This window comes from Giraffa tippelskirchi, chromosome 8, assembly GCF_054371585.1.
Source record: "Giraffa tippelskirchi isolate mGirTip1 chromosome 8, T2T-mGirTip1v1.2.pri, whole genome shotgun sequence".
In the NCBI taxonomy this organism is placed as follows: Eukaryota; Metazoa; Chordata; class Mammalia; order Artiodactyla; family Giraffidae; genus Giraffa; species Giraffa tippelskirchi.
The window spans coordinates 78431701-78457603 of NC_137282.1; the positions used below are offsets into that span (position 1 = coordinate 78431701).

Consider the following 25903-nt stretch of genomic DNA (forward strand, 5'->3'; position numbering starts at 1 on the left):
TCAACTTGAAGAAGGACACTGACATGTACCGGGGACCACTGGGTGCCAGGTGCTTTATACCTACTATCTCATTTAATTCTTAAAGTGAATCCTATGAGAGAGCCATTAGTTCTTTTTATTCAGAAGATGAGATTAAAATCTAAGAGATAAGTTAATCTGTCCAGAGGTCATACAGGCAGTGGGTGGCAGAAGCAGCTTTCGTCCTGGGTCCACTGGCCTTCAGAGTTTCCTGCTGCCCCTTAGTCACATAAGATATAAAGGAATCCAGAGCCCATGGTATTAGAACAAGGTCATGTTTTCCTGCCAGAGGCTGTGACACTTTGGGACACTTGCTGAGGTCTTTGTAGGGCTGAGCAGCGTCCAGAGCCGAGGAACAGGTATCCATTCTGGTTTTCAGTCTGTCGGCTCTTGGCCGTCTGTCGAGAGCTACGGCCCTAAGGCTGACCAGCCCTCAGAGCTTTCTCCTCCTTCCCATTTGCTTCACCTACAACTAAGCAATATACGCTGCTGCAGCAGCTGCCAGCTGTCTGCTCCTGAACTTAATCTGCTCCATCCAAGGTGCTCATCCATGGAGAAAAAGCACCTGATTGTTAGGCACGGCTTGACTTCTGTTCCTCTTCTTTATCCCAAAGAACAAATCATCTACAGACTTCAGTTCTGCCTTTATATTCAAAGAGAAAAGAGTAAAAAACTGTTGACTTGTCACATATAAGGAATAATAAAGAAATCTTAATTATTGTTGCAGATAAGCACCACCTTGTCACAAAACTTAACAGGCATTGTTTTAGAAATATAACAGTTACTGTCTTCTGGAAAGGATGTCTCATGTTTCTGCACAGTATGTCATTTGTGTATAAGAGAGGAGCTTAGAAAGTTTTTGTTGAATGAATAAACTCAGAATATCCAAGTTCATCTTGATATTCCTGGAAGTACATGCATAGCAATATGGGTTTCTCTTGTGCACTGTCTCTTTTTTTGTTTCACTCTTGGTTTTTATTAACAAAAAAATATATATTCATTGTATCTAATGTAGAAAACCTAAAAAAAAAAAGTATAGAGAAGAAAAACATGATAAAATGTCTAATATTGCCAATAGTACCATCCACTAACTGGCGTTTCCTTCCAGACAGGAACACGTTTTCTTTTAAATGGAATCAAACACAAGGAGGCAGAGTGTACCTGTAGGCAGTCCCACCAGGATTCAAGGGCCAGCACAGCCCTTTAACTTTTTTTTTTTTAATTTATTTATTTTAGTTGGCGGCTAATTACTTTACAATATTGTAGTGGTTTTTGCCATACACTGACATGAATCAGCCATGGGTTTACATGTGTTCTCCTTCCTGAACCCCCCTCCCACCTCCCTCCCCATCCCATCCCTCTGGGTCATCCCATTGCCCCAGCCCTGAGCATTTGTCTCATGCATCGAACCTGGAATGGTGTTCTGTTTCACATATGATAATATACATGTTTCAATGCTATTCTCCCGGAACGTCCCACCCTCACCTTCTCCCTCAGAGTCCATAAGACTGTTCTATGCAACTGTGTCTCTTATTCTGTCTCGCATATAGGGTTATCGTTACCATCTTTCAAATTCCATATATATATGCATTAGTATACTGTATTGTTGTTTTTCTTTCTGGCTTACTTCACTCTGTATAATGGGCTCCAGTTTCATCCATCTCAATAGAACTGATTCGAGTGTATTCTTTTTAATGGCTGAGTAATATTCCATTGTGTATATGTACCAGAGCTTCTTTATCCATTCGTCTGATGGTAGACATCTAGGTTGCTTCCATGTCCTGGCTATTATAAACAGCAGCATAGCCCTTTAAAAGCTGTGTATCTTGAGCAAGTTAGTGCTTTTTTTGAAATCTCACTTGTACAGTGAGAGTCAATAACTGCTTCATGGGATGTTAGGAAGATTAAATGAACAATAAAGATCTCTAAACAAAGTAGTTGGTCACAGTGAACACTTGCAGAAATGTGTGTCTTTATGGTTTTCATATTGTATCCAGGTTATTGTTACATCTGTTATTAATACAGTTCTTACATATTATTTTTAACCTGCTTTTTCACTAAATAACCTGCTAAAAGAGCTCTTTCCACATCAGGAAATGTATTTCTAGGTCAGCATTTTTAATGACAGTGGAGTGTTCTATCTTGTGGCTGTTGTGAAATTTACTCAACAGTTGGAACTTTCACTCTTGTAAGCTTTCTGCTATTAATAGTTGAGCAGAATTGACATCACAGAAAAGGATTCGGCTCACTTTCTCACAAATAACTCTTTTTCCTTTCCTTGGGCAAGGTCTGAAAGTACGGTAGTCACAAATTACTGATCTAAAAGGAATGAGGCTCAGGTACCTTGAAGGAGTGGAATCCGCATCAAACTAGGAACAGTCGTCCCAGTCACCAGGTGCCAACTCACTGGTAGTTTGCGATGCCCCTTTTATGAGCTGGGTGTTCTTTGTTGTTCTATCTTCTGTAATCCCCCAAGGAATATGATGATCAAAACTTTCCACATGTTTCCTTCCATGTAGAAGTTGCTGGTATGGTAGAAAGAGGAGAGGGCATGTTGCTCTTTTATTCTGGCCTCAGATCAGCCCTGTAGCCCTGGTCCCTGGCCTCCCGTGCCATGTCCTTTCCCAGGAGAGCTCTCAGCTCCCATGCGTGCCTCATTTGTCCTTGGGATTGTCACGTGGCCTCGTGGATCTCACCTGCACCGCACACCCATTCTGACTTTATCTGTGTCTAGGAAGGAAGGGCTGTGTTGATGAAGCCCCCTTTGGAGTCTAATCTTAATAGAATGTGATTCCATATATCTCTTTTGTCCTTTAAAAGTTGTTCAAGGACTGCTTTCATGGCAGACATTATCAGTCTCCACTCTCATTGCGATTCAGTAAATGATCTAATCTTTCTAACCAACAGGGGCTTGTGAGATGAGCAGTGAGTGAGAGGAGAATATAGTGGATGTTTGAGCTCTGAGCTCGCCCTGGGGACACAGCGCTGAGTAGACATGGTTTGGGGAATTCGCAGACAAAAAGGGAGATAGATGAATAAGTTACATACCGACAGTGAGGCAATAAATGTTAGAGGACATGAGAGGAGAAATGTGCGACTCTAGGAACGCTTGCAAGAGAGGATGCTCAAGCTTTGCCCAGAGAAGTCTTAGTCTTGGGAAGAAGAGTGGTCTAGGCAGGGGAGCTGCTGGTGAAAGAGGAAGCATGGCTGGGGAGAGCCTGGCATGTTTGCAAGTTAGGGTGGCTTGAATGGAAGGGAGGCTTAGAGGGGAGAATGGAGGCAGGTGAGTTTGGAGAGCTGGGCAGAGGCCAAATCTCTGATGTTGGCCAATGAAGGAGTTTAAACTACATCCTGAAAGTGAGACGGCGGTGGGGGAAGGGTGGGGGGGGAATTGGAGGATCTTAAGTTCAGGAGCTTAGATTACTCATAGAAACATTCACCTAAGAAACACTGATTCATCAAGGAAAAAAAAAAACTCGAGGTTTGAATTGGCTCTGTACCCCTGACATGTGAATTCACCTCGCACACCTGGAAATGTGGAACATACACTCCATGCAGTCTTTGGACTGGGAACACGTGACCAGCCACGGTTGCCTCTGCTATGTTTCCATGACCATGATATCACAGGGTGATTCACGGGCCTCCCATTGTGTCCCCATAGGAGAACTCCGCTGAGGACCTCCTGAGGCTGACGTCTAAGAGTCTGCCTGACCTGACCAGCTCCACAGAGGACGTGTCCTCTTGGACAGACAACGAAGACCAGGAGCCAGACGAGGATGAAGGGACCGGCTCATCTTCCATCCAGAGAGCAGTAAGTGCGCCTGCGCTCTGCCGGGGTGCTCTGCTGGGATGACATGGGGACCAGGGCCAGAGATAAACGCTTGAGATAGACATTATGGTCCAGATCAGGATGGGAGAGAACCACAGTGCATTTTTTTTTTTTTTTGTCAGAATCATCCAGAAAAATCTATGAGGGTAATACTTTTCATTTGAGAAAAAAAACAATTGGTTCTATACCCCTGGAAATTAGAGAGCAATTGGTACTGAGTTCAGTGCATATATCAACTTCTAGGGTGTCTAATAATATACACAAGGATTTTATTGCTATTTCTTGATACAGTGTTTGAAAATTATCGCTTGTGAAGTTGAGCTTAGACTGAGAGATGTCTGGTTGCAAGTGGAATGTTAAAGTAACACTGAACCCATTCAGGCGAACTTCTCTGGATGTATCTCCCAGTTTTAATGAATTGAGGACTTTTCGCTTGGCTCGTGGCTCTTCCTCACACAGCCTGTGACCCTTCACGTGCTCGTATGCTGCACGCCCCCACCGCTGGGTGTTCTGGCACAGAGTCGGGAGGGCTGTGGTTAACTGCGGTTGCAGTGCAGCTCTGGTCTCCTCTTTGTAGCGCACATCTTACAGATATCTCATATTTAGTATACAACCTTGTTAGCTGTCATTCCCCACCCATCCAAGCCTGGGGAGGGTCCCTTCTTTCTGCCATTTGGATCTCTTACTCCTTCCCAGGAGCGCTGAGCCAAGACAGCATGGTAAGCATTGGGAAGTTAGTCTTGTTTGTAATTAGGCCTTAGAAGACAGCAACACAAAATGTATCTCTTACCCCATTTATATAATTGTTATTGTTGTTTAGTAACTCAGTTGTGTGTGACTCTTTGCGACCCCGTGGACTACAGAACACCAGGTTTCCCTGTCCTTCACCATCTCCCGGAGTTTGCTCAAAGTCATGTCCATTGGGCTTCCCTGGTGGCTCAACTGGCAAATAATCTGCCTGCAGTGCAGGAGACCCAGTTCGATTCCTGGGTCAGGAAGATCTGCTGGAGAAGGGATAGGCTACCCACTCCAGTATTCTAGTATTCTGGCCTGGAGAATTCCATGGACTATACAGTTGCCAAGGGTCAGACATGACTGAGCAACTTTCACTTCACTTCGTGTCCATTGAGTCAGTGATGCTATTCAACCATCTCATCCTCTGTTGTCCCCTTCTGCCTCCTATGTTTCCCAGCATCAGAGTCTTTTCCAATGAGTTGGCTCTTCACATCAGGTGGCCAAAGTATTGGAGCTTCAGCTTATCATCAGTCCTTCCAATCAATATTCAGAATTGATTTCCTTTAGGATTGACTGGTTTGATCTCCGTGCGGTCCAAGGGACTCTGAAGAGTCTTCTCCAGCACCACAGTTTGAAAGCATCAATTCTTCAGCACTCAGCCTTTTTTATGGTCCAACTCTCACATCTATACATAACTATTTATATTATAATATATATTAATTTAAGAAAGAAAAAGTTACTTTTTCCTTTTCTTTTTTATCACTAGATTTCCAGGGCCACCAAACTATGGTTGTGCAGGTTGTGGATTGCACAAAGGTACCACATCTAAGGGAGCACCATTTACATCATAAATATCATAGGCTTTTGTGTTTATGAGGACTGTTTTCTGGAAGATGGCTGTAAAGAGTTTTGTTCTAACAAAATCAGTACATTAAGATAATTTTCCAGTAAACAAAGGAAAACACCTTGAAGAAGGTGTGGGATGTGTGTGTGTTAGTTGCTCAATCATGTCCAGCTCTTTGTGACTCCGTGGACTGACTGTAGCCTGCCACGCTCCTCTGTCCATGAGATTCTCCAGGCAAGAATACTGGAGTGGGTTGCCATTTCCTTCTCTTCTCCCTGACCCAAGGATCAAACACACGTCTCTTAACGTCTTATGCATTAGCAGGTGTATTTCTTTACCACTGCACCACCTGGGAAATCCTCCAGAATATATCCTGTCTATATTAAATCTCTTAGCTCTCATACCAGGACCATGTGGCTTTCCCGTGAACTACTTGTCACATTTAGATTTGTGCTTATTTGATTAAAATCTGTTTTTCTCCTCTAACTGTGAACTCCATGCGATGTGGGAACATGATGTCTGGTTTGGGTTCCCAGTGAATCCCTAGAATTTAGCCAGTACATCTAGTGCTGGGTTATAAATAACTTAATACATTTAAAAACAAACAACAGGACAAGCATTCATTTAAAACTAATGAAAAAATGACAACAAAATCTAACTAGGTTTATCCACCACAAACATTATGGTTATGCCCCTCGCTCATAGCTGACCATATCATGGCAGCCTCAGAGGGCTGATGGGGTGATACCTACATTTCAGCCCCTATAGGGGTGACTTACAGAGACAGATGGCTCTCTGGATAAGCCTGGAACTGTCTGAGTATCCTATGTCTCTTCTCCTGCTATTGTCTGCCCACCCTTCAAGGCCAAGATCTTTCTGAGCCCGCCCACCCTTCCTCCCTGTGACCTCCTCCCCACCCCCAGTCCCCTGTTGGAACCCTCCACACAGAAGGGGTATGGAGTGTGTGGCAGTCCAGCCAGTAGACCGTTCAACTCCAGCCTGACTCGACTAGTCCCACCTGTCTAACCAGACATGGCTCTCCAGCCCACGACTTCTCCCCTCACATGCCCACAATCTGGAGGGCTCGATCCCACCACTCAGCAGCTGTGCCTTGCTTGACTCAGCCAGCTCTCAGTGGAGAGTAGAGTAAGCTAAGGATGTAAAGAGAGGAAAACACTGCAACACACCGGCACCTCCTCTGATAAGGGCCAGGGGGAGTATGCATCCCAGTAGTCAGTGGAGAGGTTATAATCACGTTTTAAAATTTCATAATTCGTAATCTCTTGCCGAAAAAGCCAAGGAATTATTTGTCTAGAAAATTTTTTACACTAAATACTGCTCTAAACATTAGCCATGACATATATTAAGTGTATTACATGTTATATGTTTTTATTTAAATTATAACTTAGACTTATTGTAGTTTTATAAATTATAATGCTTTTTATAAATGTATATATGTAACATGGACTTCCCTGATGGCTCAGTGGTGAAGAACCTGCCGGCCAAGCAGGAGACACAGGGTCAGGAAGATCCCATGGAGATGGAAATGGCAACCCACTCCAATATTTTTGCTGAGATAATCCTATGGACAGAGGAGCCTGGTGGGCTACAGTCTACAGGGTTGCAAAAGAGTCAGACGCGACTTAGCGACTAAATAACAATTTATGTAATATATGTGTATAAATATAACTCATACTTTAAATTATGAGTTAAATGAGTTGTTCTAATTTCAGAAATAATGTTTCTACTATATAAATGGGTTTTGGTCCCCCCATTCCCAAGAAAACCTCACAAATAAAATACAAATCACCCACAATCATACTATTGAAAGATAGTAGGATTTAACATTTTGCTATGCTCTTCAAGTTGATTTTTTTCTTAAGCACATATATATTTTTAATTGACCTTATATTAACAACTTATGAAGCTTGCTGTGGTCTTAATGATATAATCATAAACATCTCCCCTAAAACATGATTTATAATGGCTAATATTTTATAACATGGATATGCCACAATTTATTTTACTAATTTTCTACCAAAAATTCCATTTACATCTATCACGTGTGTATTATATTTTTAAAATCGTAAAGAATTCTTCATGGAACATGTTTGTCTATGTAGCCCTCTGCACATTTTTCATTTTCTTATTTGCTTCAATGGCTTGTAGCAGTAGAATTGCATAGTTAAAAGTTTTCTCCAGAGAGGTTATGCTGATTTACATTTCTAGCAGTGCCTGGGGCCTGTCATTGCCAATAACATTATCTTAAAAGTTTACAAATTAATCATATCTTGTTGTATACGTTTGTTGTGTATGCTTGTTATTGCAATTTTGCCAAAGGACTTTCAGTGTGTTCTGTCCTAACACACTTTATTTGGGAAACTTTAGGTTGCTTTTAAGAAGAAACAAATGACTGAGCAGTTGTCCTCCACAAGTACACATATTTCATATTTCAGAGCTGTACTTCTGGGTTTCTCCAACATGTCCCCTCCAACTCGCAAATGCAAATCCCAAACCCCTTATCGTTGGTGGAGAAACCAGCGCTGCTGACCTTCCTTGACTGTTAGTTCTGCCTTCTCTGTGCTCCAGACACCCGTCACCTCACCTCACCTTCCACTCTGCACCCCTCACAAAACATCACAGAGAAGGGACAGCAGTCTTATTCCCTGGCTTGTCACCTTTGCCTGAACGCCCACCATCTGTCAGCCACTCTCTTGAGTTCTGGTTTCAAGCCAGATGACCTGGGTATGAGACAGAGTCCTGCAGGGCCAGGAAGTGCATGCATGACATTTTCCCAGCTTCACAGTCTTCCCAGAATCTCCTGCTGGGCCTTCTAAAGGTGCTAAGCTACTGAGGGGAAAAAAAAATTATTTTTTAGTTTTATGTTTATAATCCAAGACTCTTTGTTTCATGATTCTTAAACACCGGTGAACCACTTAGATGAAAGAAACTTGATACAGTTTTAATCAACTAAGTCACAAAGCCTTTTACTTCCCTGATGATAATGATGAAACCTGCTGCAAGATCGACTCTGACTTTGACTCTTCCTGCACTTCTAAGTCGTGGACGCTCCAAGCACTTAAATGGAGCAAATGTAATACAAACGCTCAGGGTCTGCCATGAGCACCCCTGTGATCTATTTTTCATGGCTTCAACAAACAGCCATCAGATTTTCCCTTCAAAAAGCTCTAGCCATGCTTAGAATAGAGCCATATGCATGCTTAGAATAGAACCATATGGTGAGTATCAAGTGTGAGGAGTAAAGGCAGCAAAAAGAGAACTGGGATGGGACAGTGAAATCCCACAGTCATTTGCATAACTGTCACCATCTCAGTGGGGTCTGACTTCATTGAGGGGGTCCTCCCTCCTCTCCCTCCACCACATCTGATCTTAAAAACCTCCAGGTTGGTCGCAGAAATAGCCAAGTCTAGTCCCCTCCCCTGTACTAACTATGGTCCTGATCCGCCCAATCGGTCATTCTTTCTCAAGTCTTTCTTCTCCACTTTGTCTTCTGCCTGACAATGGCAGTTTTTAAATGAGAGTCTGACCATGTCACTCGGTTTAAAGTCCTTCAAGGTATCTCAGTCACGCTGACTTTAAAATCACAACTGCTTAACATGAAGCAGTCAGATCCAGCCTCCCTGCGCTTCCTTTCCTTCTGTCTGTGCTCCTGGCAGACCTAAACACACACACACACATACAACACAACACAACACATCTGCACACATACAACCCTCCCTGGCACACTCCCAAATCTGCTAATCTCTGTTCCCCTGGCATTTAGCATCTGCTGTTTTCTATTTATTTGTTGCTACATATCTCTTTGGGGGTCTTCCCATCCCAGAGGATCTTCCCATCCCAGGGATCGAACCCAGGTCTCCCACACTGTGGGCAGATTCTTTACCGCCTGAGCCACCAGGGAAGCCCAGTCTCTCTGGGAGGAGACAGAAAATATTTAAATTGAAAAACTTTTGAAGTCAAGTATACCTCATTCCTAGAGGAGGGCATAGCAACCCACTCCAGTATTCTTGCCTGGGGAATCCCATGGACAGAGGACCCTGGAGGGCTACAGTCCATGGGATCACAAAGAGTCGGACACGACTGAGTGACTAACACTTTCAACATAGTTGATGTACAATGTTGTGTTAATTTCTGCTTTACAGCAAAAGTCAGTTACACATATATTTTTCATATTCTTTTCCATTATGGTTTATCACAGGATATTGAATATAGTTTCTTGTGCTGTACAGTAGAAATTTGTTGTTTGTCCATCCTATGTATAATAGTTTGCATGTAGTTCATCTTTTTTAAAATAAGATTTTTAAGGAAAAATATATATCTGGCCTCCTGAGAGAGTGGCTATTTTTAAAATGAAGAGTAGAAAAATGGTTTTAACATAACAGTGTGTGGGATGAGTGGTACCTCCTCTTAAGTGATTAGGAACCTATCTTACCCTTTTTATATTTTTAACAAAAACAAACAAAAGAAATGAAAATGGAAGTAATGATTGTTGCTGCCAAATCTGCAATTGTTGGAGCTCTGCTGGGAAGATTTGTTTAGCACATCAATCAGCAGACCTGCATCCTGCTTCCTTTGGCATGAAGGGAATCAGTTCTAACATTTTTGGAATGCCCGGTGTGGAAAATCTTGAAGAACCTTTGGGTTTATTAAAGGTAAAGAAGGAATAAAGGAGTTCATCTCTCAAAAGGAAAGAATAGCCAAACTAGATCTTACGGTTCTGTAAGTCTGATGTGGGTGTTTGATTCTTTGTTTGTTCATGGCTTAGCCCTGAGGTGTGAGAAACTGAATCACAGTCTTTTGGAAAAGGTAGCATCCTTGGTGGGGAGGGGGAAGCCTATATATATATATATAAATAATTAATGTATTAATCTATATATAGAGAAGAAGGAGAGGCACTCTTGGGTTTTATTTGCCTTGAGTAATTGATAAATTGGCTCTTGAATGTTTCCCTGGGCACTGAGGACTCTCACTGAAATGTGTGAAGGTGCCACTTCTGTTGGAGTCAGAGAGTGAGACTGCCTGATATTTAGGGCCTGAGCTCTAGATCATTCTGAAGGATCAAACTTAGAGGCTAATGCAAGGGACAGTGAACAGTGTGTGTAAACTTGCGATTAGTATGAAAGCAGGAAGGTCCCAGGGTCTGCCTGAAAAATCAGATCTTCACAGAGTGAAACTATTAATGCCGAGAGACACTGGCTCAGGGCTCCTTGAGTTTGGGATTTTTTGGGGTAACTTTTTCTAAAATTTATTTATTTTTAATGGAAGGATAATTGCTTTATAATACTGTGTTGACTTCTGCCATACACCAACAGGAGTCAGCTATATCCCTGAGCTTTTTGTAAGGGGAGCAACTGTTTTTTCCTAAAGCCTTGAGGTGGAGGGTCTTTAGACAGGCTGCTCAGATGGGCAGCGGTGGGCTCTGGTGCTGAGTCTCACATCCCTTGAGCACAGGGCAGTAGAGCCGCTGCTCAGAGAAGCCCTCTATCTGCCCTGAGTCAGGAACAGTCTCCTTCTCCTTAGGCTTCCACTGTCTACTTACCTAACCTCAGGACTCACCTCGTCCAGGAAGTTTTCCTGGATGCAAATATCCTTCATGCCTGTAATACATACTGTATTTTCTTTCATGACCCTTATCACAGATTGTAAAGACGTATTTACGCATGAGACTGCTCGTTTAATATCCTTCTCTCCCATGAATGGAGGATCCATGGCACAGGGCTCATATCAGGTTTGCTCATAGTCGACTCAGTTATGTATTATGGATGATGGGTGGTTGGACAGGTGGGCAGACCGGTGGCTGGTTGATGTTCCCTCTCTCCTTCTTTAATGCCCCTGCACACTCCACCATAAGGCTTGGTTACCTTCCATTGACTTGCCTATCCTGCCCAGCACACCATGAATTTTAAATAGACTTGGTACCTAGTAGGCATTTATTGTTTATATCTGCCTCTCTCCCTTCTGAGTTTCCATCTTGGATGCAAATATCAGTGATACAGAAATTGGTTTTTTTCCAAGTATAGCAATGGGAGAACAATGTCCCTTTCTCTAAAGTAAGATATCTCTGGAACCACCTCATTAACAACTGAGTGTGTATGTGAAAGTCGCTCAGTCATGTCCGACTCTTTGCAACCCCATGGACTATAGAGTCCATGGAATTCTCCAGGCCAGAATTGGAGTGGGTAGCTGTTCCCTTCTCCAGGGGATCTTCCCAACCCAGGGATTGAACCCAGGTATCCCGCTTTGCAGGCAGATTCTTTACCAACTGAGCTACCAGGGAACCCCTAACAACTGAGTAGATTTCTTATTTTCTGTTTGGTTAAGCTTGGAAGGCCGCTAGCAGCTAGGAAGGGAATTTAGAAAAGGGAACTTTAAACAAACCAACCACCGTAAAGGATAGCCTGTCCACAGGGAGTTGGTGAAGTAGTGGAATGTCAGTGAAGAGACCAGCCAGAAAGGCCCCAGGGAAGAAAGCACGCGACTCAAAAGATGCAGCTCCTGGTACACAGTCATGTAAAGTGTCAGAGCCGCCAGGAGCCTTGGGGTGGCTGCTCCATACTTGGTGTTTTATAGGCTAGAAATTCATGGTGAGAGAGAAAACCACTGAGCTCCACTGAGAGCAAACCTGTCCCACTGGTCAAGTCATGTTACAGCTGAGGCAGCAACGAGGGAAAAGCAGAAAGGCCCGAAAAGATGAACACACTTCACAAACACACGAAGGGAAGAGCTGTGTGTCGCGTAAGTGTACTCAGGGATCTCCATGCTCGAGTGGATGTTAAAATGCACAGGGAGGGTGCGGTTTAGGCTGATCTGTCCCCAGGTCCCACCCTGGAAAGCCTATTTGGCAGATCTGAGTGGGGTCTGTTTTTAGAAGCTTCCCAGGTGATTCTGATTCTTACCCAGATTTTTGAAAAGCAAACCTTTGAAAGATGGTAGCAGCTGTAGACGGAGAAGGCAATGGCACCCCACTCCAGTACTCTTGCCTGGAAAGTCCTGTGGATGGAGGAGCCTGTTGGGCTACAGTCCATGGGGTCGCTAAGAGTCGGACACAACTGAGCAACTTCACTTTCACTTTTCCCTTTCATGCACTGGAGAAGGCAGTGGCAACCCACTCCAGTATTCTTGCCTGGAGAATCCCAGGGACGGCGGAGCCTAGTGGGCTGCCATCTGTGGGGTCTCACAGAGTCGGACACGACTATAGCGACTTAGCAGCAGCAGCTGTAGAAAGCAGCCAGTTCGACCACACACCTTTGTTGTTATTATTATCATTCAGTTGCTCAGTTGTGTCCAGCTCTTTATGACCCCATAGACTGCAGCACATCAGTCCTGATGTGCTTCCCTGTCCTTCACTATTTCCCGGAGCTTGTTCAAACTCATGTCCATTGAGTTGGTGATGCCATCCAACCATCTCATCCTCTGTTGCCCCCTTCTCCTCCTGCCCTCAGTCTTTCCCAGAATCAAGGTCTTTTCCAATGAGTTGGCTCTTCATATCAGGTGGCCAAAGTATTGAAACTTCAGCAGCTTTGTTGGCCATATAGCAATTTCTAGGCGTGCCACAAAGCGGCAGGGCTCCTAAGAATCTCCTGACTGGGGGCTGGATGAGGCCCAGGTACGGATCTGTGCCTGGCTTTGAGATAAGAGGAGCTTTTAGGCTCCCTGCTGCCTCCATCCTTCCTGCAGTTTGAGACACACAGAAAGAAGCTGTGGTGGTTGTGCTGCCTGTGGGAAACTTGGAAGCACAGACGCCCGAGCCCACACTGGATCCTTTGTGAACACAGACTTGGCATGTGCATCTTGGCTCTTGGTGCCTTTGCAGACACCAGTTCCTGGGATGTAGACTGGTGTGGTTATTGCAGGAGCTGGATTGTTCCCATGACCAGCCCCAAGCAGGCAGGAACTCCTTCTGATCCATAATTCCCCTGAGTTGTATATTTTTCTCTCCACTGTCCCAAGCTGTGAATGGATCCTCTCCCTCCCCTGAGAGCACTAGACTTCCCCAAGTAGCAGATCTCAGTGCACCTAGATCTTCCTTAAGCAACACTTTAGGTGGCTTAGGCCACGTTCAAAAGGCTGCGTGAAGCTCATTGTAGTCTTTGGAATCTCCAGAGCAACATGAGACAGACAAGGCTGCAAGGATCGCTGGTCTAAGAAAATAAGATTTTAATTCAGGGGTGGTTTTTGTTTTGTTTGGTTTCCTACTGAAGGAGATGAAGTGATTATCTGAATAGGTGGGGGGAGTGGAAATAAGAATAATTGCTTGGCCTGAATGCATTACCCAGAAAACTGCTGAAGTTTGAGTTAGGCTTATTCCCATGGCACATTTTCTGGGGCCTGTTCCAACTTGTTACCTGGCTTTGTGCTGCATTTTCATCTAAGCAATTTGCAGTTCTCAAGGAAGTAAACAGCCCAAGTGATTTGTATAGAAAATCAAATATTGGACTTCCCCGGTGGTCTAGTGGTTAAGACTCCATGCTTCCAATGCAGGGGGCATGGGTTTGATCCCTGATCAGGGAAATTCCGCATGCCTCAAGGTGCAGCCAAAAAAAAAAAGTAAGCAAATATTGTATCCTACAGCCTCAACCTGGCTTTCCTTGTGACTCAGCTGGTAAAGAATCCCCCTGCAATGCAGAAGACCTGGGTTCAATCCCTGGGTTGGGAAGATCCCCTGGAGAAGGGAAAGGCTACCCACTCCAGTATTCTGGCCTAGAGAATTCCATGGACTGTATAGTCCATGGTGTCGCAAAGAGTCAGACGTGACTGAGCAACTTTCACTAGCTTTGGGGCTTCGCATGTAGCTCAGTCGGTTAAGCATCTACTTGCAATGAGGGAGACCTGGGTTCAGTTCCTGGGTTGGGAAGTTCCCCTGGAGAAGGAAATGGCAACCCCCTCCAGTATTCTTGCCTGGAGAATCCGCTGGACAGAGGAGTCTGGCAGGCTACAGTTCATAGGATCCCAAGAGTCAGACATGATTTCGCACTATCTCTGTCTCTCTCTCTACAGCCTCATAGTGCAGGGGTCTCCAGAGAAGTTGAAGGGCAGGGTTGGCATGAGCTGCTGGGAGGAGCCAGATGGTCCCTTAGAGTGTGGGAATAAGTTGCATAGGTTTTATCTCTTCTTAGATTGTTTTGTGTTTTAAAGTGTGTGTATACATTAGTATGGTAGCATAGAGTTATAATTTATGAATCTGTGTTGGGAGTGCCTGATGGCTACACAATCTATAAAGGTTGACATCACAGTGTGGAGTCGTATGAAATACACGTCAAAGAAATCCCCATAGTATGCAGTCCACTTTATTATTGTCTTTGGATTTGAAAAATTCCTTCAGATTTCAGTGGAAATAAAATACGGATTACTAGGGCATGTAATAAAGTTTCTTTGCCCTAAAATTAATTTATTTTATGAAAATAACACTGTAGGGGTCAGGAAGTGACTTTATCATTTTGGGTAAGTTGGTTCCAGTTTGAGGGTATTCCATTTAGGTATTCCCTGTCCCTTGTTATGAATTTTCCTTTTAGGAATATCCTTATTAATTTAGTTTTGTATGTCCACTGGGAGTTTAAATCTGCGGTCTGCACATTAGAATGTAAAGTAGAATATATTAAGATTGAAGGAAAGTGGCAGTTAAGAAATGAAACTGAAATAGACGAAATGATGGCGATTACACAAGGGGAAAAACAGGATGATGTGACTTATTTGTGTACCATATATCTTAGGTAATACATCTTACTTGTTTATGAGCTTTGCTGAGCCTTAAAGATAACAGAAATCCGTGAGATATATGTGCCTTTTGAGATTTTACATGGAGATGCTGCTGATACACAGATTCTCACTCTCTTAAGAGAAGCAGAATATCTCCACTTAGTTTCAATTCCAGTTACCATGCTGGGTCTTTTGTAGGAACATTCGCTTTGACATAGATGAATTAGACAAATATGCATTGTATGCTAGAAGGAAAACACACCTGACTTGAAGACTTTATGAGAAGTGGAAGATTTGGAACTGTTTGGTTTTTTTTTTTTTCCCCATTTTTTCATCACATTGTATGAAACATGATAGTACAAAGCCTGGAAATAAATACAAAGCAAAATATGAGAGATCAGAAGTTCCTCTCTGGAATCCAGGGCAGAAATTTCTCAGAGAAGTAGAGCTGTTTAAAATGAATAAAATTCTCCCCACCCACCCCCTATTGTTACCATGTCTGCTTGCCTAGCTGTTTGTTTGCTGTTTGTTTGCTTGCTTTTGCTTGCCTAGCTTTTTACGTAAGTACTGATTTAGCTCCATGAATGATGTTTGCAGGAAAAAAACAAACCAACCATGCCTCTCCTTTCTGCTTTTTCCTCTTACTCCTTCCCTTGAGATAGCCTTCCTTCTACTCTTGACCATTGAGATTCTGCAGCCCTCCTTCCTCAGAGACTTTTCTAATCCCTCTAGCCTCCTGTCACCTCTGCTTTCTCTGATTGCCAATTCCATTTGTCTGTTTCTCACATTCTGGAACTTAAAAATCAGAAGACACCTCCTGATTTATAAAGGGGGAGATGTTTTCTAAAATGTGTTGGGAAAGCTGATATTCAAATTTATTTCCCCAGAAACACAAATAATAAATATGGGTGGAATTATCTTTTAAGCTAGCTGTGGCAGATAGGTAGCCTGCCTGGTACCACAAACCCCCTCTTCAGTTCTTAGAGCAGACACCTCTAACTCATCCCAACAGTCTTCCCACTGACACCAGATACAACCTCAGAAGTTGATAATGTGGGCTCACAGGCATCCCCGTCATAGTACCAGCCAACACTGGACTGTAGCCAGCTTGACATTGCCATCTACATTCTGAGTGCTGTGCTGGGTGTTTTGGGGAATACCAAGAGGTAGCAGTCAGTCTTCCTCTCTCACAGTATTTGTTATATATATCCCATAATGTATTTTAGTTATTTCTATACTTTTATATTCACCACCTCTGTGTAGTAAATCTTGAGGAGCCGTATGCTATATTGGCCTAGAAGAAGAATGTCTCATTCCATCCAGGGGTTGGGGAGGGCTCAGTGGATGGGGTGATGTTTGGCAAACTCCATAGGATTTTCACAGGAACACCCACAGGCGTGGGTGACATCCTGGAGTGGAAAAAGAACATGTACAGTGGTCCACAAATAGGGGATTTTAAAGCTCGTTCAGGGATCAACAGTTCGTCAGTTAAGTGCAAATGTTCAGCCCATGCTTTTAGTTCCACACTTAAAAGCTATGACTCATTTTACAAGTTGTATTCTCATTGATGGTTTTAAAGTTGAGTGCTAGGGTTAGAGTTTTTTGTTTTGGGGTTCCTCACACAGTGAGGTAGAGGAGGAGCTGGGCTGAAGAAAGGCAGATGGAGGTAGAGGTCTTTGCTAGAGCTCCACGGAGACATCAGCAGAGCCTGGACTGAAGGGGTCATGGCCACAAGGATGGAAAGGCAGGAAGCAGTGACTGGTCTGTGGAGGAAGGGAGCAAGGCCAGCCGGCGGACAGTAGTGCTGGGCTCTGCAGACAAAGCTCCTTGGTTACCAACAAGAAGGGAGTTTCCTTCCTCCTCTCCTTTTTTTTTTTTCTTTTCCCTGAAAGCAAGAGTGGTCCTAAACAGTACTTCGAGTGAGATCTTGTTTACCCTTCAGATTGTTGTTATTATTATGGTTGTGCTGGGTTTTTACTGCCGTGTGCAGGCTCTTCGCTGCGGTGCACAGGCTCCTTGTTGCAGCACGTGGCCTTCTCTTGTCGTGGAGCACAGACTCTTGAGCACCTGATCTCAGTAGTTAAGACGTGCAGGCTTTCTCCAATTGTAGCACACGAGGGCTTCTCTAGTTGAGGTGTGCGGGCTTAGTTGCCCCTTGGCACGTGGGATCTTAGTTCCCCGACCAGGGATCGAACCCACATCCCCTGCATTGGAAGGCAGATTCTTAACCACTGGACCACCAGGGAAGTCCTGATTTTGTTTGCCTTTGAACCTTCCAGCCTCCTGTCATCTGCTCATCCTCCCTGGCTGGACGAACAGGTTTCCTGGAGCCCAGTGTCCTCATTTTTATTCTAAACTCCCCACTGAGGTACCCACTGTCTCCTCTGTCCCCCAACAGGTTGTACCCTCCCAAGAAGCCTCTTCTCTCTTCTTCTCCAGGCCATTTTTACCCCTTTTCCCACCACCATCGCCAACAACAGAGACCAAACATGAACAAAATCCTTTCCATTTCTTGTAAAACAGTAAGTATACTTGTTAACAATGTAATCTGATCAGACTAGTTCAAGTAGTGGCCAGTAGCCCAATGATACTTGCAAAGTATGTGCATTTCGAAAAGAGAATTTTTGTTACTTCAGATGAGTTTCTTTATCAGAATAATTTAAAAATGAAATTCATTGAAAATTTATTTTATTCATTTATTTTTGGCTGCACTGGGTCTGCGCTGGTGTGTGCAGGCTTTCTCTAGTTTTGGCAAGCAGAGGATACTCGCTAGTTTGCGGTACGTGGACTTCTCATTGTGGTGGCTTCTCTTGTTGTGGAACACCGGCTCTAGGGCACACAGGCTTCAGTAGTTGCAGCTCACAAGCTTAGTTGCTCTGCAGTATGTAGAATCATCCCAGACCAGGGATCGAACATATATCCCCTGAATTGGCAGGCGGATTCTTAACCACTGAACCAACAGGGAAGTCCTAAAACAAAATTTAAAGGTAAAACCATAAAAGCCTGGATGACAGAGATGTTTTCGAAGAAATACCATAGTAGACCAGTAAGCCTCGGCTCCAGTAGCAGCTTCCTTAAAATGCCTCTGCTTGTCAGTACTCTCCCTTCAACTCTTAAAGTTGTTTCCAAAAAATTCTCGTTTGTTCCCAATGACTTCAGATAGGGATGGAAGTGGGGCAGTGGGTAGGGCTAGGGTATGAGTTATTCCTATAGATGAGCAGTCAGCAGTTGTAAAAACCACATCATAAATATCTGAGGCTTTGCTGGCCAAACCATTCCCATTGCAGCCATTTACCTCTGCCTTTGTGGTGCAAAAGCCACAGTAGGCAATAAGCGAACTAATGGGTATGACTATGTTCCAATGAAACTTGACAAAAACAGGTGTGGGGTCAGATCTGGCCCCCAGGCAGCAGCTCGCCGACCCCAGCTATGGGAGATGCTGTGTGAGCTCAGGACTGCCTCTCCTGTTCCTGCTCCCCATGTGGGCTCCACAGAAAATCTGTCTCAGCTTGCCAGTCCCATTCTTTAAGAAATACATGCCCTTAGAAACATACCCCAGCAAATCAGCATAAACTCAGTGCCACTTCTGGAGAATAAGGACCCCGGAGTACAGCTGGCGTTGAACCGGAAGAGGCAGCAGAAGACCTTAGGATACTGCCTGGAACTTAGCGGCAGACCAAAACCTCACCACAATGTCCCCAACACGACCAGTTACTGTTTATCTAAAACTTGCCTAAAAGGCATGTCCAGTTAAAACAGTCTTTTTATATGACAATAAGCCATAGGATCATGTAAGACTTCCTCTAAAATGTTTGCATAGAAAAAAGGCGTTGGAGAACTCTGGCGTGTTTACTGTTACTGCTGAATTGGATTTGACTCAACAGTCGTATTAGGGCACTTCAGATAGTTCATCTCTGATTTTCTTTCCTGCCAATCTTCCTGTTTACTTCTTAGGCCTTTCTTTTTTGATAGCTCTCCCCCATCTACTTTTTGTGTGTCTTGAGGTTTTCCTACATACACACACACAACCTCAATTTTATCATTGTGGAATTGAGGATAAAGTATCCTGCTGCTCATAGAGATGTGTCCAAGGCCAGCTCCTGCTGAGAAATGACCCAAGGGTCTGCCCTCATTCGCCAGCCCACAGACCCAAAGAAGAGCTGCAGACCCCAGTAGATCATGGGGACACGGAGAGAGTGAGGGCTCCCTGCTTTGTAGAGGATGTCTGGATCTGCCTTGCCTGATTTGAAACCAATACCAAGGAGGGACATGTGCAGATTCTCCTTGCCTCCACATCTCCTGTTATTTTTGATGAACTGAGAGTCCCTGGAGGACACTGTCCTCTCCTTGGGAAGGTGACACAGACAAACCCACCATGGGAGGGGCCAATGACTGATTACATTTCTGTGCCCTTAAGGGTGATTTCTTTGCCTCACCTTTCTAAAAGGACCACGAGATCGACTTAATTTGTATGCATAAGAGTCACCCAAGTAATCACCAACGAAGCATGTTAAGCCCGTTCACATTGTTTGGGGATGATAAATGGAAGGAAACGGGAAATGGACTCAGATAGAACAAGGACAATATTATTTCATTTGCGGAGCCACAGCCTGAGCGCCTCGGTTTACATCAGCTGCTGTTTCTCCCCCAGCTGCATCTGACACTCCGAGTAGACCAGAGCATGGGGGTGGGAGGCGGGGGCAGTTCTATGTTCCAGTTTTACTGTTTTTCTCTTCAGTCCTGAGTTAGTCTCTTTGTTGGAAAGCAACAAGCCTAGTGAAGCAGGAGATTTGTGTTTTAATTTCTGCAGTCAACTCGCAGGCTCCTTGCTCCTTTTGGCTGATTTATTGTTGTTCCGATTTCTTTTTTTCTGAATGGTTATTCATTCCCAGTGCTGGCCTCTCTGATGGCCATCTGGTTCTCCTTTGGTCACTCGAACATCTGCCCCAGAGATTTGGAAAATGAGCTTCCTCTGGCAGCCTAAAAATAAGCTTAGTGTGACTGAGGCATGAAAGAGAAATCACCACGATCCCCCGTCTGTAGATATTGACGCAGGGGATGAGCCAACACGGCTTCTCAGGGATTTGGAGCTTGGGTGTCTTCTGTCACATCTGCAGATTTTTTTTTTTTTTCAAGTGTTGGGGACAGTAAAAACATGGCATGAACTGGGTACAACCAGTTCTTCCTGCAGTTTTCCCTGGAATCAGATGGACTTGCTCAATGTAAATAGTTGGAGATGAAAGCTGTACTTTGCATGCTTTGTTTGTAAGGCTTCAAGAGTTAGCTGAGAAAGACAAATGACACTTAGAAGTTAAGCATTGTATTAGTCACAGTGTGTTCAGGAGACCTTGTAATGCTTTGGACAACGGTTATAGGACATTTCTGAAGTCCTAGACTTTTAGTTTGGACCCAGGAGGCCTGTCTCATGGGTAGTGATGGTTCGCTCCCCACCTCCATGAGACTAAAATTTGCCAGAAGATAAAACTCAATCTCGATGCTGTTTCTCATCCAAAATTATTTCTAGCCATGTCGTCCAGTACCACTTTTCAGAGGTTCTGCAATGAGATAAAATGTCAACATAATAATGATATTCAAATAATTTAAATACCAGTAAATTAAGACCCCTTGCAATTCATAACCCAAAGTTGTTAAAATCTAAAATAATTAACATCCAAACTTAAACTTACTTGACCTTTTGAGTTAAAAACCAAAGTACTTAATGACCCCCTTTGATCACTCCAATTTCTTATTTTGTTCCACCTTAGAAAAATGAGTCTTTTTTTTGGCCATATGGAGGGCCTATGGGATCTTTGTTCCCCATCCAGGTATTGAACCTGTGCCTCCTGCATTGGAGCATGGAGTCTTAACCATTGGACCACCTGGAAAGTCCCCCAAAATGAGATTCTTGATGCTGTGTACTGAGGAGAGATGGTTCTGTTCAGCATGTGCAGACTGGGCTGTTTTCCACTGGAACAAATATGGCTCTGTCAGCTCCAAGAAAGTTGAATTTGTTCAACAGCATATCTCTTGTGTACTTTACTTTTTAGTGAAATGTAAATGAACAAAGAGTAAATGGACCAATTGTTGTTGTTCATTTGCTAAGTCGTATCCGACTCTTTGCGACCCCATGGACTGCAGCACACCAGGCTTCCCAGTGCATCACCAACCCCCGGAGCTTGCTCAAACTCATGTCCATCGAGTCGATGATGCCATCTGACTGTCTCATCCTCTATCGTCCCCTTCTCCTCCTGCCTTCAATCTTTCCCAGCATCAGGGTCTTTTCCAATGAGTCATTTCTTCGCATCAGGTGGCCAAAGTATTGGAGCTTTAGCATCAGTCCTTCCAATGAATATTCAGGGTTGATTTCCTTGAGGATTGACTGGTTGGATCTCCTTGCAGTTCAGGGGACTCTGAAGAATCTTCTCCAACACCACAGTTCAAAAAGATCAATTCTTCGGCACTCAGCTTTCTTTATGGTCTAACTCTCACGTCCATACATGACTACTGGAAAAACCATAGCTTTGAGTAGACAGACCTTTCTTGGCAAAGTAACGTCTCTGATTTTTAATATGCTGTCTAGGCTGATCATAGCTTTTCCTCCAAGGAGCAAGCGTCTTAATTTCATGACTGCGGTCACCATTTTCAGTGATTTTGGAGCCCAAGAAAATAAAGTCTGTTATGGTTTTCGTTGTCTCCCCATCTATTTGCCATGAAGTGGTGGGACCGTACGCCATGATCTTCGTTTTTTGAATGTTGAGTTTGAAGCCAACTTTTTCATTCTCCTCTTTCACTTTCTTCAAGAGGCTCTTTAGTTCTTGTTCACTTTCTGCCATAAGGATGGTATCATCTGCATATCTGAGGTTATTGGTATTTCTCCCAGCAATCTTGATTCCCTTTTGTGCTTCATTCAGCCTGGCATTTCACATCACGTACTCTGTATGTAAGTTAAATAAGCAGGGTGACAACATACAGCCTTGTTGTACTTCTTTCCAGTTTGGAACCAGTCTGTACTTCCATGACCGGTTCTAACTGTTGCTTCTTGACTTGCATACAGATTTCTCAGGAGGCAGGTAAACTGTTCACAAGCCACAGAGAAATGGGAGAGACCACGGAGAACTGTCTCCCAGGGCTATAGCACAAACTCAATAATAGCAAGTAAAATATCCTTGGCTTTTCTTAAAAAGATACCAGTCAGTCTATAGCAGCTGTTTGGAGTCTATGACCATGAACTTAAACCCACTGGCAGGAATCTACCTCTCAATCTGAGTGGGGAAAAATCAACCTGGTCCTATTTAAAGTGCCTTTCTTTTATATTCCAAAGCTTCTTGATCTGCATTTACACCTTGAGATGAACGCATGCTGCTGCTGCTGCTGCTAAGTCGCTTCAGTCGTGTCCGACTCTGTGCGACCCCATAGATGACAGCCCACCAGGCTCTGCCGTCCCTGGGATTCTCCAGGCAAGAATACTGGAGTGAGTTGCCATTTCCTTCTCCAATGCATGAAAGTGAAAAGTGAAAGTGAAATCGCTCAGTCGTGTCCGACTCTTCACGACCCCATGGACTGCAGCCTACCAGGCTCCTCCATCCATGGGATTTTCTAGGCAAGAGTACTGGAGTGGGTTGCCACTGCCTTCTCCATAGGTCTCCCTAATATAGTGCACTGGGTGTGTGAACTGTGTCTCTGGCAGAGTTCCCAGTTCTCAGGAGCTGGTATTTTCAGTATTTTTATTTTCCTGGACCCCCTTTTCCATCTCCACTGCCTCTTGGCATAAAAGTGCTTAGCCTGCAGGAAGTATGTCTCTCCTCCCCAACTTACTCAGCTGGAAAAACTCCCTCTGCAGATGCATGAACCAGACCTGCTATCAGTGATCCTGAGGCTTCTGTCCTCATGAGCTGATAAAGGCTAATACCTCTGCCACCTGCTTCTTGAGATTTGTGTTTCCTCAGGTTTTGAATATTCCAGGGGTCGAGCAGCACTACCTTCTACTCTGTTTGGGGGCCAGGCAGTACTTGGATATGCCTCTAGTGGTTCACATTCCCCTCCTTTGGGAAAGACTCACTTAAGTTTCTGTTTAACTTTTCTTCTATCAAAGATTCCTTTCTTCTTTCATGGCCCTACTTGATGAATCTGTGTGCCTTTTTAACCTCTCCTTTGCCTTCTGACTTGGATTTTTTCTAAAATACTATTGTAGGTTCTGTCATATGCGGCCCATCATTGTGAAAGCGATGGAATCAGTGAGGCTTCCGTTGACTAAACTATGCATTGTTCTAGTGCATCCTGACCACCACCACCTCTGAGGTGGCTAATTCCACCCAGGAAATGACCAACGTCAAGTTCTGGCTTACTACCATCCTGCCCACCTCCCCTTTGGCATGCCTTTTTGCTTGTTTATTGTCCTGATTTCATTTATTTTCCAGGCCACTGTTGTCAGGGTCAAAAAAAAAATCTTTGTCCCTTTAAAATTTACCCAGGGTTTTTTGTTTTTTGTTTTTTGTTTTTACTCTTCCTGGTCTTCTTCACCCCTCACCTTTGAATCTGTCCAGACGTTCTTCTGATCTCTCTTGGATTAGCTTCCAAGTTGTCTTGCTCAAGCGTTTCATCTGCAGGTCATAAATCACATCTCTCATTGTTTTCCAGGCCTGGGATCCCCAAAGGGAGCCGTTGCATCCTGTTCTGTGTGGTTTTGCCTCCCTCCCTCGGTTGGACTTCCTTAGGTCCCAGGCACCGCCTCTATACTAGGAAGTATCAGTGTCTCTGACTCTTGTGATGCCCACTTGCAGCCTAGCAGTCAGGAGCTGGCATGTCTCTTTTCCTTATTCATCTACTGCCCTTGACTTTGCAGTCTCCTCTCCCTTTCCCTCTCTCCAGTCTGTCACTAAGATCTCACTTTTTATTCGAGTTAGCTCTCTTCCTTTAGTTAATGGTATATACTCTTTATTCTCTCTTCCACTACTCTTATTCTGATTGTAAGACCAGAGTGTGTTTTCAAATCCTCCATGGTGTCCTTTGCAAATCTGATTTTTAAAAACTAAGTGCTCCAGGCACATGCCTTTAAAACTGTCTTCTCAAGTGTTAGGTTTGCAGTCATTTTATGGAAATTTTCTTTCATCTTGAGATGAGTAAGGTGGCATGTTCTCTTTCGGTGCTCATTTGTTTTGTGTTATTCATTAATTAAATCGGCTACCTTTTCTTTTCTTTTTTCACTTTTTGGTCATACCACGTGGCCTGTGGGGTCTTAGTTCCCTGACTAGGGATCAAACCCGCACTCCCTGCATTTGCAGCTCAGAGTCTTAACCACTGGGCCAGCAGGGGAGTCCCTACCTTTCTGTAGGTATGAAGTTGAAATGTGTATCTCTGCACTCTAGTGGTATAATCTTGCTGTGTGCGTGCTCAGTCACTTCAGTCATGTCTGACTCTTTGCAACACTATGGGCCATAGCCCGCCAGGCTCCTCTGTCCAGGGGATTCTCCAGGCAAGAATACTGCAGTGGGTGGCCATTTCCTTCTCCAGGGGATCTTCCCAACCCAGGGATCAAATCTTCATCTCTTACGTCTCCTGCATTGGCAGGTGGTCTCTTTACCACTAACTCCACCTGTCCATGTAATCATCAAAGCCAGAAGCATCCTGAGATCTGGTGGGGAGAAAGCTTGAGGGTTGTTTTTTTGTTTGTTTGTTTTCTTATTTCAACTAAACTTTCACTATACTCCTATGATACACAATTAGGTACTCTCTAGTACCCTCAAGCACATTCTTATTTAATCCTCGTAGTAACTCTGTGGAGAAGGCAATGGCACCCCACTCCAGTACTCTTGCCTGGAAAATCCCATGGACCGAGGAGCCTGGTAGGCTACAGTCCATGGGGTCGAGAAGAGTCGGACACGACTGAGTGACTTCACTTTCACTTTTCACTTTCATGCATTGGAGAAGGAAATGGCAACCCACTCCAGTATTCTTGCCTGGAGAATCCCAGGGATGGAGGAGCCTGGTGGGCTGCCGTCTATGGGGTGGCACAGAGTCGGACACGACTGAAGCGACTTAGAAGCAGCAGCAGTGGCAGCAGCAGTAACTCTGTAAGATAATTAACGAGGTAATTTTAAACCCTTAAAAATAAATACTATCACTGCTACTTTACAGAATCAAAGAACTGTCTCCAACATCAGTGCTTTCTTAATATGGGCATGATACATGTCACTACCTATGGTACTTGTAAACTTCCTTATACTCTATAAACATTTCCTGTGCCAGTAGTTCATATGGAGAGTGGAACAGAGGTTTATACAATTTCTAATTAAAATACCTATATTCTGAATGCTGAAGCTGAAGCTCCAGTACTTTGGCCATCTGATGTAAAGAGATGACTCATTGGAAAAGACCCTGATGCTGGGAGAGATTGAGGGTAGGAGAAGGGGAGACAGGGGATGAGATGGTTGGATATCATCACCAACTCAATGGACATGACTTTGAGCAAACTCCGGGAGGTAGTGAAGGACAGGGAAGCCTGGTGAGCTGCAGTCCATGGGGTCACAAAGAGTCGGACATGACTGAACGACAACAAATATTCTGAACAGAGAGCAACCTGATGATAACAACTCTCCCGCATTCTTTGGGGGATTCTACTTGGGTGTAGCTGGGAGCCTCCCTTCTGCATCTCTGGAGTAAGCCTAGGGGCTGGGAGGAATGGGGAGAGTCTAGCGTAGTCCTACGCCTCCTTTGGAAGTTGGTTCTGTTTGGATCAGGGCAGTGGTGAATTAGAGAGGTCC

The 25903-nt window shown here is 44.0% G+C and overlaps 1 protein-coding gene across 1 annotated transcript in view; it reads left to right on the forward strand.

Moving 5' to 3' along the window:
• PDZD2 (PDZ domain containing 2) overlaps positions 1–25903 on the forward strand; it is a 410014-nt gene that overhangs the window by 324335 nt on the left and 59776 nt on the right. The window contains exon 7 of the mRNA XM_081521413.1: positions 3680–3829. Coding sequence (XP_081377539.1) covers positions 3680–3829 — 150 coding nt within the window. The remainder of the gene's footprint in view (positions 1–3679; positions 3830–25903) is intronic.